Genomic DNA, 12,837 nt, shown 5'->3' with positions numbered 1-12,837 from the left:
ACACGCAGCAACACTGACACACTGACAGCAGTGCGGTGAATCTTATGGAGCACAACATGCGCAACATAGAAATGATGTTTCATCATTCAGTTGCTTGACTTACTTCTCTCTCATATAGTTGTGTCCGATTTGCCCAGATATGTCTTCGATCGCTATGAGAATGTGATCAAATGCCTGAAAAAAACGAAGAATAATGAGGAAGCACCAGTGCCAATAGGCTGGATTTCATACCTGGACGAGGGACCTTATTGTAAGGAATTTGAGTCCTTACCCTGTTCTGTAGCTTCTCTATCAGGGAAACCTCAGTCTTTGATGTCCTTTTCACTTTCAGCCAGTTGACCAATGGTTTCATAGTCACTCCCTGGAACAAAAGAATTGCTATTATGCTTTAGAGCTTCTTCAAAATTCACACAATGTATACTTAACTGGCATTATTTTCATGTATTGTTATATGGAGAGATATATTTCATCACTATTAAGTCATTTGTAAAGGAGAACTCATGGCTGCATTTTATTAGTCTAGTAATTACATAAGAACATAAGAACATAAGAACATAAGAACTATACAAACGAGAGGAGGCCATTCGGCCCATCGAGCTCGCTTGGGGAGAACTTAACTAATAGCTCAGAGTTGTTAAAATCTTATCTAGCTCTGATTTAAAGGAACCCAAGGATTCAGCTTGCACTACGTTATCAGGAAGACTATTCCATACTCTGACTACACGCTGTGTAAAGAAGTGCTTCCTTAAATCCAGTTTGAAATGTTCTCCCGCTAATTTCCACCTATGGCCACGAGTTCTTGTATTTGAACTAATGCTGAAGTAACTATTCGGTTGAACAGCATCCAAACCTGTTAGAATCTTATAGACCTGGATCATGTCCCCCCTCAGTCTCCTTTGCTTGAGGCTGAACAGATTTAGCTCAACTAACCTTTCCTCGTATGACATTCCTCTAAGACCAGGAATCATTCTTGTGGCCCTACGCTGCACCTTTTCTAAGGCCGCTATGTCCTTTTTAAGATATGGTGACCAAACCTGTACACAATATTCTAGGTGAGGTCTCACCAAGGAATTGTATAATCTTAGCATTACCTCCCTTGACTTAAACTCCACACACCTGGAGATATACCCCAACATCCTATTGGCCTTTTTTATTGCTTCCCCGCACTGGCGAGAATGAGACATGGAAGCATCAACATACACACCAAGGTCTTTCTCATAATCAGCTACCTTTATTTCAGTAGGTCCCATAAAATACCTGTACTTTATATTTCTGCTCCCTACATGGAGTACCTTACATTTGTCTATGTTAAATTTCGTCTGCCAGGTGTCGGCCCAGTCACTAATTAAATTAAGATCCCGCTGTAGCTGCTGAGCCGCTAGTTCAGTAATTGTCAATTGTCTTTATTTATTGTAAGTCTTACCTGCAACACAACAGTAAAGTACACTACTATGAGTGTGGTGCTGATCATGAGGTTCTTCTCCCTGACTTTATTTCCATCCAGCATGAAGGCCAGTGCATAGGCAACAGCACCCCTTAGACCACCGTAACTCAAGACCACCTGATCAATTATCTCAAGGGGAATGAGTCTGAAACGGTTCAGGATCCAAGTAAGGGCGAAAACTCCTGTGACAGAATAAGAGACGCACAATAAACAAAAACAGCCTGAAACCTGAAACTGGTTATAAAATTATCATCTAGAGCACTGGTCACCAACCCTGCTCCTGGAGATCTACCACCCTGCAGCCTTAATTTAACACACCCGATGCAGATAAGTATTGGAGCCTGCTATGTTGAAGCTAAGTTGACTCTAATACTGAGATGCTACTGAAGGGCCTGATTATCTGCATCAGGTGTGTTACATTAGGGCTGCGCCTAAACTCTTCAGGGTGGTAGATCTTCAGGAGCAGCGTTGGTGACCACTGAGCTAGAGTATAGGCAAATTAGGAATTCAAAATGGTTTCTAATTTTTTAATTATTTGATTTTATTATTTGATTTGCAGTCTTGATGAATGCAATATTTTAGAATGGCTTATGCCAAGACAGAAGACAGTGAGAGCATCAATCACAGCCCCTTTTCAGACAAGTACAAAGGATGCCATCTTACCTATGATCCTGTACACTAAAACAAATACAAGTGTGAGTAGTATGAAGGCCGTGTTCCACACCCAGATCTCAGGGTCTATGGCAGAGATTCCCAGGAAGACGAAGATGATGGTCTCCGAACCATTGGCGAACACCTTCATGGCATATCTCACCGTCGTCACCGACGACTCCGCCATGTTGGCGTTGACGTACTTCTGACAGCAGACGCCACAGAATGTGATCCTACAACACAGTGGAATGAAATGGCTATTTATGCTACTTATATTAAGGGAACAGTAACACAATTAGTATTACAGGATCCTCCTCTGCGTTATCAGACAAAAACTACAGAGAATACATGCTTGCATGTTAGTCAGCAGTCTCGATGAAGGCAAAATTTTAAAGCGCTTACGCCAAAATGGAAGAGAGGGAGAGCATTTCAGCTGTCAGGTAGGAGAGGTACGAGACGACGAAGATGAAGCCAGGCTCAATGATCTGGATGTTCTTCGTGCACCTGGTCAGGAGCGAGAGAAGGACGGCGAACACCACTCCAACCAGCGCCCCTCCAAAGGCCACCACAAGGAAGGACACTGGGGGGGCAGCCGTCATTAGAGCACATGGGTGCCAGGACCAAACAGGGACACCACACCGGGACAGACGACAACAGTGTTCAGTTTGGTCACTGCTCTCTCTCAATGCTTTTCATTCATTTTTATTTTATTTTGGGTGAGAAAAATGCCTGGAGGAATCATGTATATTTCACTTATTGTTTTTTTAATTAACTAAATTATTCAGCCATTTTTGTTATTTATTTCAAAATACTAGAAGTGGTCAAACTACAGTGGTCTGAGCAGATGCCAGGAGGGAAATAAATTGTATTACAGAATAATGAAAAATAAGCTTAGTTAGGTGACAATTTCTAAGAATGTCATGTCTAAAAGACTCCATGTCTACATTCATAACACGTTATACCGCACACATAAAGCATCATAAAATTGTATATAAGTTTTTATAAAAAGGCATAACACATTATAGCCATGTTTTTGTGCGTTATGAATGCTTTATGAAGCTCTCATCTTCTCATCAACATTTACAAGAGAAATTGATCACTAAAAAGGCCTACAATGTGATCTACTTAGATTTCCAGAAGGCCTTTGATGTTGTCCCCCACAAACGGCTCCTGCTTAAGCTCAAAGCTGTAGGGATTTTAGGGACTGTAGCAGCTTGGATCGAGAACTGGTTAACAGACAGGAAGCAGCTGACAGTTATTAGAGGCACAATGTCCCAGTGGGCCTGTGTTCATAGTGGGGTACCGCAGGGTTCAATTTTAGGACCACTACTGTTCCTAATTTACATTAATGACATTGACACCAATACATACAGTAAGTAACCAGTAAGCTTGTTAAATTTGCAGATGACACCAAGGTGTAGCAGATACCGATCTAGCAGCATAGAGGCTACAACGGGATCTTGATTTAATCAGCGACTGGGCTGATACCTGGCAGATGAAATTTAACATAGATAAATGTAAGGTAATCCATGCAGGGAGCAGAAATATAAAGTAAATAAAAAGGCCAATTAAGTCAAGGGAAGTGATGCTATGATTATTTAATTTCTTGGTAAGACCCTACCTAGAATATTGTGTGCAGGTTTGGTCACTATACCTTAAGAAGGACATTGCTGCCTTGGAAAGGGAGCAACGTAGGGCTACGAGAATGATTCCTGGTCTTAGAGGAATGTCTTATGAGGAGAGGTTAGCTGAGCTGATTCTGTTCAGCCTCGAGCAAAGGAGATTAAGGGGGGACATGATCCAGGTATATAAGATTCTAACAGGTCTGGATACTGTTCACCCAAATGGCTACTTCAATATTAGTTTAAATACTAGAACTCGTGACCATAGGTGGAAATTAGCGGAAGAATATTTTAAAATGGATTTGAGAAAGCACATTTTTACACAGCCTGTAGTTAGAGTATGGAATAGTCTCCCTGTTAGTGTAGCGCAAGCTAAAACCCTGGGTTCCATTAAATCAGAGATAGATAAGATATTAACAACTCTGAGCTATTAGTTGAGTTCTCCCCAAATGAGCTTTATGGGCCGAATGACCTCTTGTTTGTAAATTTCTTATGTTCTTTAATACACTATCGATACCTTCATAATGTAGTACAAAGCATCCTTAATTCTTATACTGACCATTATAATGCATTATGATGGTATCTATGGTGTATTATAGATGAGAGCTTCATTGGAACTTATGATGTATTATATGATGTATAACATGACATGACTACCTTATGCTTTATTAGTTCTTATACCAATCAATATAATGCATTATGAAGTTATCTCTAATGCATTATAGATGACAGTTTTAAGTAAAGTGTTAACTTTCGGTAGTTAAAGTATAGGGGATGATATAAAGCTATTATAAAGTGTTATAACAAATACGTTAATGATTTAGCAGAAGTAAAGAGCGAGGCGGTGACAGACTTTATTCGCTTACCTATGCCTTTAATTATTTCTACTGCATTGATTCGATCCGCTCCTAGAGTTACAAAAGCGTCACAGACATTGTACAGCACCTGTGGACAAGCGAGGAAAAAGGTTATACGTGACTAACAGAATGAAATAATACTAGATTATGGTTCCACAATACCTATAATAATTGCATGTATAATACAAAGAATAATGCATGCTGAATGTTAAGGATGATTAGATTTTGCACATACCACTGTCACACCGTCGTTGAGGAGGGACTCTCCAAAAACTAAGATAAAAAGCACCTCATTTACATGGACTTCCTCAAAAACAGCCAGTACAGCCACTGGGTCCACCGCAGACAGCAGACTCCCAAAGAGCATGAATTCTAGCAGATTAATCTTCAGGTCACCTAGAAAGCAGTACATGAGACATTGTTTCTTCTGGCATCTCACCAATCAGTGTGGTGTACAAGCTACACATGAATCTATGCATTTAATATTCTGCACACAAAACAACAACCATCGGATTTACTAGTACTTTCCCCTCACTGTTATGCAGTTCTGGGAATAGAATGATGAAATAAACAAAGTCTGTATACATATGGAGCACAGAGATGATGATGTTACCCATGATTCCGCCCAGGTAAACACCCCACAGTGAGAGGCCCACAGTGACAGCATTCCAGACGGTCCCCAGAATGGCATAAGTCAAGATGGCACCCATGTTGCCGAAGAAGAGCTTGTTGGGCATGAAATAGCCTGCGTCCAGGATGATCTGGGGCAGCAGGTAGTAGAAGAAGGTCACAGGGGTCAGAGTGAAGGTCTGGGCCTTGTCTGCCCCCCAGATCATTCCACCCAGGACGAAACCAATGAAGATGAGCAGTGCACTCTCTGGGATGGTCGCGGTCAGCTTATGGTTCAGTTCAAACACTGGAACAAACACGAAGAAGCAGAGGGACAATGAGAATCCTGCGGAGAAGTGTTACCTCCAACATTTGTCCATCATGATATCAGTGTCACAGCAATACCAACAAGAGACTCACCAATTTGATTCCATTTTGCTAACAAATCGTACAGAATGCTTAGTCAGATGTGAGATATAAATCTGCAGTCTCACTGCATCACCAAGCATCTCTGAATAGCATGAAGTAATATGTCTGTAAGATCTCAGCTGTTTTCATTTTTGGCCGCATCAGCTGGTCACATCGGTCTGAAATACCAACGCCGGGGGCATTTCTAGCTATTGAAAAGATCAGGGGCTTAAGTCAAGTTTACCTGGGGCTTGTCTGTTTTTTTATTTTGAAGGAAAACTGGCACTGGGGCTAAAATATTCGGGGCTAAGCTTAAAATACCCAAGTGATTAGACCTAAAGACACCCATGCCAACAAACTCAACTTCACTCATATTTCATTTTAAAATAAAATGCTTAGTTTCCTTTAGCAATTTTATAATACATATTATTATAATATAATACATATTATTATACGATTATAATATAATACAAACCGGAAAACAGACAATACACCAAGCTTTGCCAAGTTAAACATTAGATATCTCTCATACCTCACTCACTCACTATATTTACGTCTTTAAATATAAAAAAATGTTACAAGGGAATCCAATGTATATCCTTATTTGGCTATATAAAGGTACTGATCACTTTTGTCAGTAATAACATTCAGGTCAATTAACTGCCAACATACCACAGACTGTAATAATAATATTTAGGGATGGTGTTGAAAACCAAGTGGATAGGGTTGGTGCTGTAGACGCTACTGCCAGGTCTTACTCACACGCTACTTATTGCTTAACTACCAATAATCTTTTGGCAAAGTGAAAAAAGACCAATGAACCATTATTAATGTTAAAAGTTCCCGTGGGAGCTGGTTTCCTCTTTCATTATGCCCAGGCACAAACCAGCTCTTCTCTTCACTAGAGATTGTTGAGACACAGTTCACAGATTTACAATAGTCACTCAATTCTGGCACAGATGTTGTGAAATATATTAATGATCAACTGGTTTTTTGGGTACAGAGTGAGAATAGAATATAAGCATTAAGGGTATAATTAACCTTGCCATTAACCTAGCTCTTTCTGCCGCCGTTGAAGCTGTCAGCTGTGAGACTGAACATTAAAATGAATGACCTCCACACTTCAGATTGCTGGTCAAATGATTACTCAACTCCTGTTTCCGACCTCTGCCTGCGTTCTCCAGAGGAGACTGCATGTAAAGTGACTTCCGATTGGTTAAAAATTAAAATGAAGTCATTCCGCTTTCCTGCCCCCCAGTCCCCCCAGTGGAAACTATGACAAAATAGCAAACTCACGTCCAATTGGCCAAGCCTCTGCCATGCTTTGAGCCCTAACAAACTCTTAAGTTAGTGTACAGTCACCAAGAAATTCACCAGTGAACAATGGAACTGTGTTAGTCTGAGTGATAAAAGCACCCCCCCCCCCATTCGCCCGGTGTCATAGTCACAGCTCTGAACATTTAAAGCTCACGGCATCACAGCACCACACATGCCCTGCAGATCCAGCTGTGTGCCATCTGGACCTGTGGCATCTTCATGAATAAAATATGCAAGAGGAGAAAGTATGCCATGCTCTCTGTGTCCACTCTACAGATCCTCCTGTTTTCCGCTCAAGACAATCAGCATGTGCTGAACACTAGACATTACCCACTCGCTGTATGTGTACTGGTTTTAGTAAAAGTCTATCACAAGATAACAGACTGCTAAAATGTTAATTGGGTCATCATTTCAATTGAATGCAGAACATGGGCAAATAGCTACTGAAGAAGAAGGCATAAGAAACTTATTGAAAACACTGTTATGCAAATTACATATTGGAATTCTCCAGCTAAATGCCAATAATTTAAACAGCATCAAGATGTTTGGCTAGAATATCCAGTGATAATGTCTCACAGCCCCTGTTATAACCATTTTTGAATAAGTATATGCACGGATATTTTTTGTCTTAATGATACGTACCCAGCTTTGCCAGCCCTGTCACAAATATCCACAGAGCCACAATGTAGGGCTGTGTCACATGGTCCCAGTGAAGAGACACAATGGACAACTCTGTCAAATTTGTCCCTGAGATGTTGGCTGGCGGCGGCTGGCCCAATATGGTCATGGGCTTCCCATCCGTAGGTGTGCTAAAGATGCATAGGAAGAGCAGAAGCCAGAGGAGGCTGCTTTCCATCTTACTCCCCATAGCTTCCAGCAGCAAAGAAAGCACTGTTCACACTGTAGAGACCCCCACAGACACAGCAGGCAACTGACAAAGTGTAGGATATTACTGAACGCAGGGGACTTCACCGCTCGGATCCTGCCGTGCGACAGTGCCGGTCCAGTGAGGGCTGGGACACCTTAAGACACCCGAGAACATTTATCTGCCGTGCTAACCAGGGGGCGGGTCATTGGTTCTCAGAAAGACATAGTTAAGCTTTCATTGAGCAGGAGATCTTTGTGTTCAAAATAGGGGATTTAAGCAAAGTACATTCATATAATAAGATCCGATATTTTTTCCCAAAATCCTTTGCAGTATAGATCTAGTGTAGCTTTACAGAATTCTTTATGTGTGCCAGGTGGTGGCTTGGATAGCGCTAAAACAACTACTGGATTTAATTCATGGAAATACCATTCACTAGGTTCTGCAGTACAACAGAACGGTGAAACTGATTAATGCAGGAAAAAAGAGTTCTGGGATATTCTGACTGAATACCTCTCTGCTGCAGAGAGAGTAACATATTGGGGTATTACTATTGCGTTTTTTTTTTTTAATGGAATTTCAGATCTTTCACTATATTGGTCACTGAGAGTGTTGATCATATCGCTGGCTGTCCTGATATTCCTGAGCTCTCATGGAACATATATACAGAAACAGAGCCGAAGGCTGCCTTCCGTGTCATTGTCCCGTGTCAGATGGGGAGCAAAGCCCAGCCGGCTCTGAATATATGTGCCAGGAGGGTAAAGCATTTACACTGAGTCTCATTGTCTGCACGCTGTGTCATTCTGTTCCCATTGTTAACTTTCATTACCTGCTTTCATGAAAATTTAGAGATGTATATTGAATGTGGTCGCACTCCACCCTTTGTAATGTGTGTGTGTGTGGGTGTATATATATATATATATATATATATATATATATATATATATATATAACTTTTTGGTTTCATACATTAATCTGGCAGAACTACCCTCCAGTAATTAACACTTCCTCCTCTGTTTGGTTTAATGATTCGCAGCCTGAGCAGATCTGAGCGGGGGACAGAGGTCACGGAGGTGCGTATAAGGACATCGTCCCCGGGAGGGGGGCGTCCGTCGCGATGCGCCTCATGGGCCCCACATTTCGTAGTTTGTACAGCTGCTCACTGGTGTCTCCATCGCGAAATCTGTAGGTATGTCTCCTGTCATCACCAACCCCACAGAGGAATTTCAGGGAAAAGGTTTCAGATTTAAGTGAAAAGGTTAAGAATTCTGGTGGGCATGGGTAGGGGGGCAGTGCCTAGATCTCTTACATGGCACACAGAGATCAGAGATGTAACTCATATTATTCTCCAGGTGATTAACCCCATCCATAACTAGCTGTGCATGAAGACCATCAATCCCCTTTGCTCCCCGGACAGCGAATCATTAGCAAGTACAGACGCTCCTCTACTTACGAACGAGATACGTTCCGAACAGCCCTTCATAACTTGACATGTCGTTATTCAACATCATTTTAAGGGTATACGCAAGTACAAAGAACTTGGATGCTGGGAGTCCGCACGCTGCGCTGCTGCGCGGCGGGAGTAGCGGCCAGAAGTCGTACTGGGCGGAACTGGCGCGCATGAAAAAAGAATTGATGTTGCGGACAGGAAACGGGAGCCCAACAAACATAATTTGGACTTACAGTCCTCTTTGTTCGTATGTCTGAAAGTTCGTAAGTTGAAAGTTCGTAAGTAGAGGAGCGTCTGTATTGACTGTTTGTGACCAAGTAAACAGTCTTACTGTCATTTAATTTATTTAAGAGTTATGGGGGAATTAAAACATTGTGAAGTGCAATTTATTCAAACGTACAGTACATGGCCTGCCTGCATTGTCCTGGCCTGTCTCACCTTTGCTGCAGGAGGATAGCTAGTTGGCCACAGAGAGCAGGCCTTCTGCACAGCGGTGGAAGACAACTGCCACCAGCTGGCAGCACTAAGTCATTGCAGTCATGGTGCTGCCTTATTATTGTATGGCAAATTATAGTAATACCAGTCCAGGGTAATAGCCGCCTCAGTGTATGTGTGTGGAGGGGGGAAGGAGGCTTATCATTTCTTAATAATGATGACCAGATTAACAGCTAATTTCACCTGCTTAATGGCAGATCTCGCCTGGCAGGCATCTGGCACAGGACTGTTAAACATTGCTGAGGATTCCAGGTAAGTGCGCCATCGAAGACCAGCGTGAGCTTTTCAGAGAAGGTCAGCGGCACCTTGGGAACGCAGCAACATGAAAGGTGAGCTGAAATGGACACGAGTTTTGCATTTGTACAGCTGGATGGGCAAACAGAACCCCCCCCACTGTTAAAAGGCATAGCAGCACTCGGGGGAGGCGCCGACATATTCCACCTGCATCGGAAGTCCAGGCCGCTACTCAGCATCCATATTTCATGCAAAAGTCACTTTAGCAACTATAGTTACTATGCATACGTGAGCTGAAAATTTTGATAACATTTTTTAATCAAAACATGTCAGCCGATTGTATGGAGATGTATTTTTATCTATATCTACCAGCAAAGACTTATAACCAAAATGTCAGCAGGTGAATTTGTAATTAAGGGCAGGAGCTGGGGGGGGGGGGGTGTCTAACTGGTACAGCAATACAAGCTGCTTAACATGCAATATAGTGAGCAGCTTTACAGATGGGTGAGGATATGGCTTTGGCCTATAAAAACAATGTAATGCTGCTTCACGCTACCAGCCCAGACATCATTATCATGCTTTTCACAATTTCATCATATTGGTCTGTCACCTTAATAAGGAGCGATAAGACAGAGAGCTGGAAGCTGAACCGAACCTCACCGGAGGGGAGCACATGATGTTGGCAGTTCTGCTTGCCATTCCCAACTCCCACAATGCACTGGGGTGAGCACGCCTAGTCTTTATCAGCTCTCTGCTCTCTCTCGGTGAAGGGACCGACCAGAAGTGCGTCAATGTAAAGCCTGGCTGCCTGCTCACATGGTGTGCAAGTCATGTACCGGAAACCGTGCAACCACTGACCACTTTGCATCACCGAGCAGAACTAGTCACTGGAAACTACGGATTCTCAGTTTCCATCCATCCATCCATCCATCCATCCATCCATCCATCAATCCATTGTCAGTTGTTATTGTGATTCAGTGCTAAGGTGTATGTCAGTGAACTCTGAATGACATGGCAGCCAATAACAGGTGACTCACATCAAGATACACACATATCTACAGACAGTCGCATAATGACAGGACAACTTAAAGCAAACTTGAGTCACAGAGAGCTGGAGGTATGTGACAATACAAACTGTCATTATGCTGGCTCATAATAATAATAATAATAATAATAATAATAATAATAATAATAAAAGCAGGCCAGTCCAAGCAGCTAATTCAGCTGGCAGCATGTCTTTGGACTGTAGTATTCAAGGGGAAACGGGGGAGATCTTGCAGACTGTCATGCAACACACACACAAAATAGTATCTTTCTATGGGCATAACCCTAATCCCAGCAATGACAACATTAACCCAACCCAGCCCTAACCTTAACCATTAACCTTAACGTTTGGCATTTTTCATTTTTTGATTGCAGTGACAGATTTTTATAAAACTGAATTTCCTCTTGCGGGGACTGAAAAAATGGTCCCCATAATGTCAAAATAACAGGTTTTTATCAGATTGTGGGGACATTTGGTCCCCACAATGTAATGTACACATGTCCACCCCCCCCCCCCCCCCCACAACACACAGCTCCTGTATTCCTATCATTAATATTCCTCCATTGATTTCTATTGGCATAATAATAACTATGATAACCTTACCCTCTATCTAGCCCTAACCTTAACCATAAGTAACCAAACAGAATACGAGACTTTTGGCCATTTTAGTCTTGTCACTGCATTCACGGATTTTTACAAAATTGAGGTTTATATTGTGGGGACCTAAAAAATGTCCACCCAAGTTAAAAACTACCAGATTTGTTCCACATTGTGCAGACATGGGTCGCTACAATGCAGTAAATACAAACCTACGCACACGCACACATACATAGCGTGGGATTCTGAACCCCGATGCTCAAAGTATGAACCAACAATAATGAAAAGGAGGAGAAGAAGGAGAAAATGAAGAAGAATTTATAGATATGTGTTCTTTTCTATTTACATGATTTTATATTTGTGCATTTTTCCAAGAATGACTTCGGTAACAAGGGAATAACACGAAAGGCTCCTTGGGCCGAAGTGAGCACTGTCAGATACTCTCTTCAGCCAATTAGAGAGGAGCGAAACGTGCATCTAACGTGTCGCTTCTGGCTGAAAAGCAGCCTGTGCTGGGGTGCCAACTGGAAATATAGAGAACTAGGTAAAGCTTTACTTCGGGGGGGATAGATAATGTAGTATTATGCTATTACTTATGTATTAATTAACCATGAACCTTGCCACATTGTTCAACACAACTTCAAGTACTTCCTGGTAAAATCATCAGGCTACAGTAAAGAGTGACCCAATGCCGGCAGAGGGGGTAAAACAGCGTCACTGCAGCACACGCAAAGCCGCCACTCACCCAGTTTGCAGAGCCAGCAGACCAGGACCCAGAGGGCCATCAGGTAGGGTTGCTCTACATGGTGCCACTTCCAGGTCACGATGGGCAGGCTGGTGAGGCCGGAGTTGCCTTCCGTCCCATTTGTGGCGTTGGTGTTGCTTTGGGGATCTGTATTATGTGCCGAGGAAGCCCAGGTGGTGCCGGCCAGCGCTGCCAGGAGCAGCGGCGTCGCTGCTCCCCATGGAAGCTTCATCCTCAGGCTGCTAGGCTCTCTCCGGGCTGCCTCAGCTCTCTCCGGGCTGCCTCAGCTCTCTCCGGGCTGCCTCAGGTCTGTCCAAGCTGCCTCAGCTCTCTTCGGGCTGCCTCAGCTCTCTCCGGACTGCCTCAACGCATGCTGCTCTCTCTCACTCTTACTCTCTTGCTCCTTCCCCGTTGTCAGCGGTGATGACACCCTCTGGCACGAGTCCCTGTTCTGCTCTGGAAGCCGCCCGTCTCGTGTGCACCTTTTTCACTGCAGGT

The 12,837-nt window shown here is 42.8% G+C and overlaps 1 protein-coding gene across 3 annotated transcripts in view; it reads right to left on the bottom strand.

The window, feature by feature from the left end:
* The window catches only part of slc9a3.1 (solute carrier family 9 member A3, tandem duplicate 1), a 16,964-nt gene extending 4,127 nt beyond the window's left edge, over positions 1 to 12,837 (bottom strand). For 2 of the 3 annotated variants that reach the window (XM_023793023.2, XM_023793025.2), the window contains exons 1-9: positions 12,340 to 12,837; positions 5,188 to 5,490; positions 4,810 to 4,970; positions 4,584 to 4,662; positions 2,498 to 2,675; positions 2,108 to 2,328; positions 1,424 to 1,626; positions 272 to 361; positions 104 to 174 (exon numbers count right to left, since the gene is read on the bottom strand). In XM_023793023.2, the coding sequence (XP_023648791.2) occupies positions 104 to 174; positions 272 to 361; positions 1,424 to 1,626; positions 2,108 to 2,328; positions 2,498 to 2,675; positions 4,584 to 4,662; positions 4,810 to 4,970; positions 5,188 to 5,490; positions 12,340 to 12,571 (1,538 nt within the window). In that variant the 5' untranslated portion in view covers positions 12,572 to 12,837. Of the gene's footprint in view, positions 1 to 103; positions 175 to 271; positions 362 to 1,423; positions 1,627 to 2,107; positions 2,329 to 2,497; positions 2,676 to 4,583; positions 4,663 to 4,809; positions 4,971 to 5,187; positions 5,491 to 7,550; positions 7,910 to 12,339 lie in introns of those variants that run through there. The other variant, XM_023793024.2, reaches the window with a different exon arrangement.

This window comes from Paramormyrops kingsleyae, chromosome 23, assembly GCF_048594095.1.
Source record: "Paramormyrops kingsleyae isolate MSU_618 chromosome 23, PKINGS_0.4, whole genome shotgun sequence".
Taxonomy (NCBI): Eukaryota; Metazoa; Chordata; class Actinopteri; order Osteoglossiformes; family Mormyridae; genus Paramormyrops; species Paramormyrops kingsleyae.
This window is presented reverse-complemented; position numbering and strand designations above follow the sequence as displayed.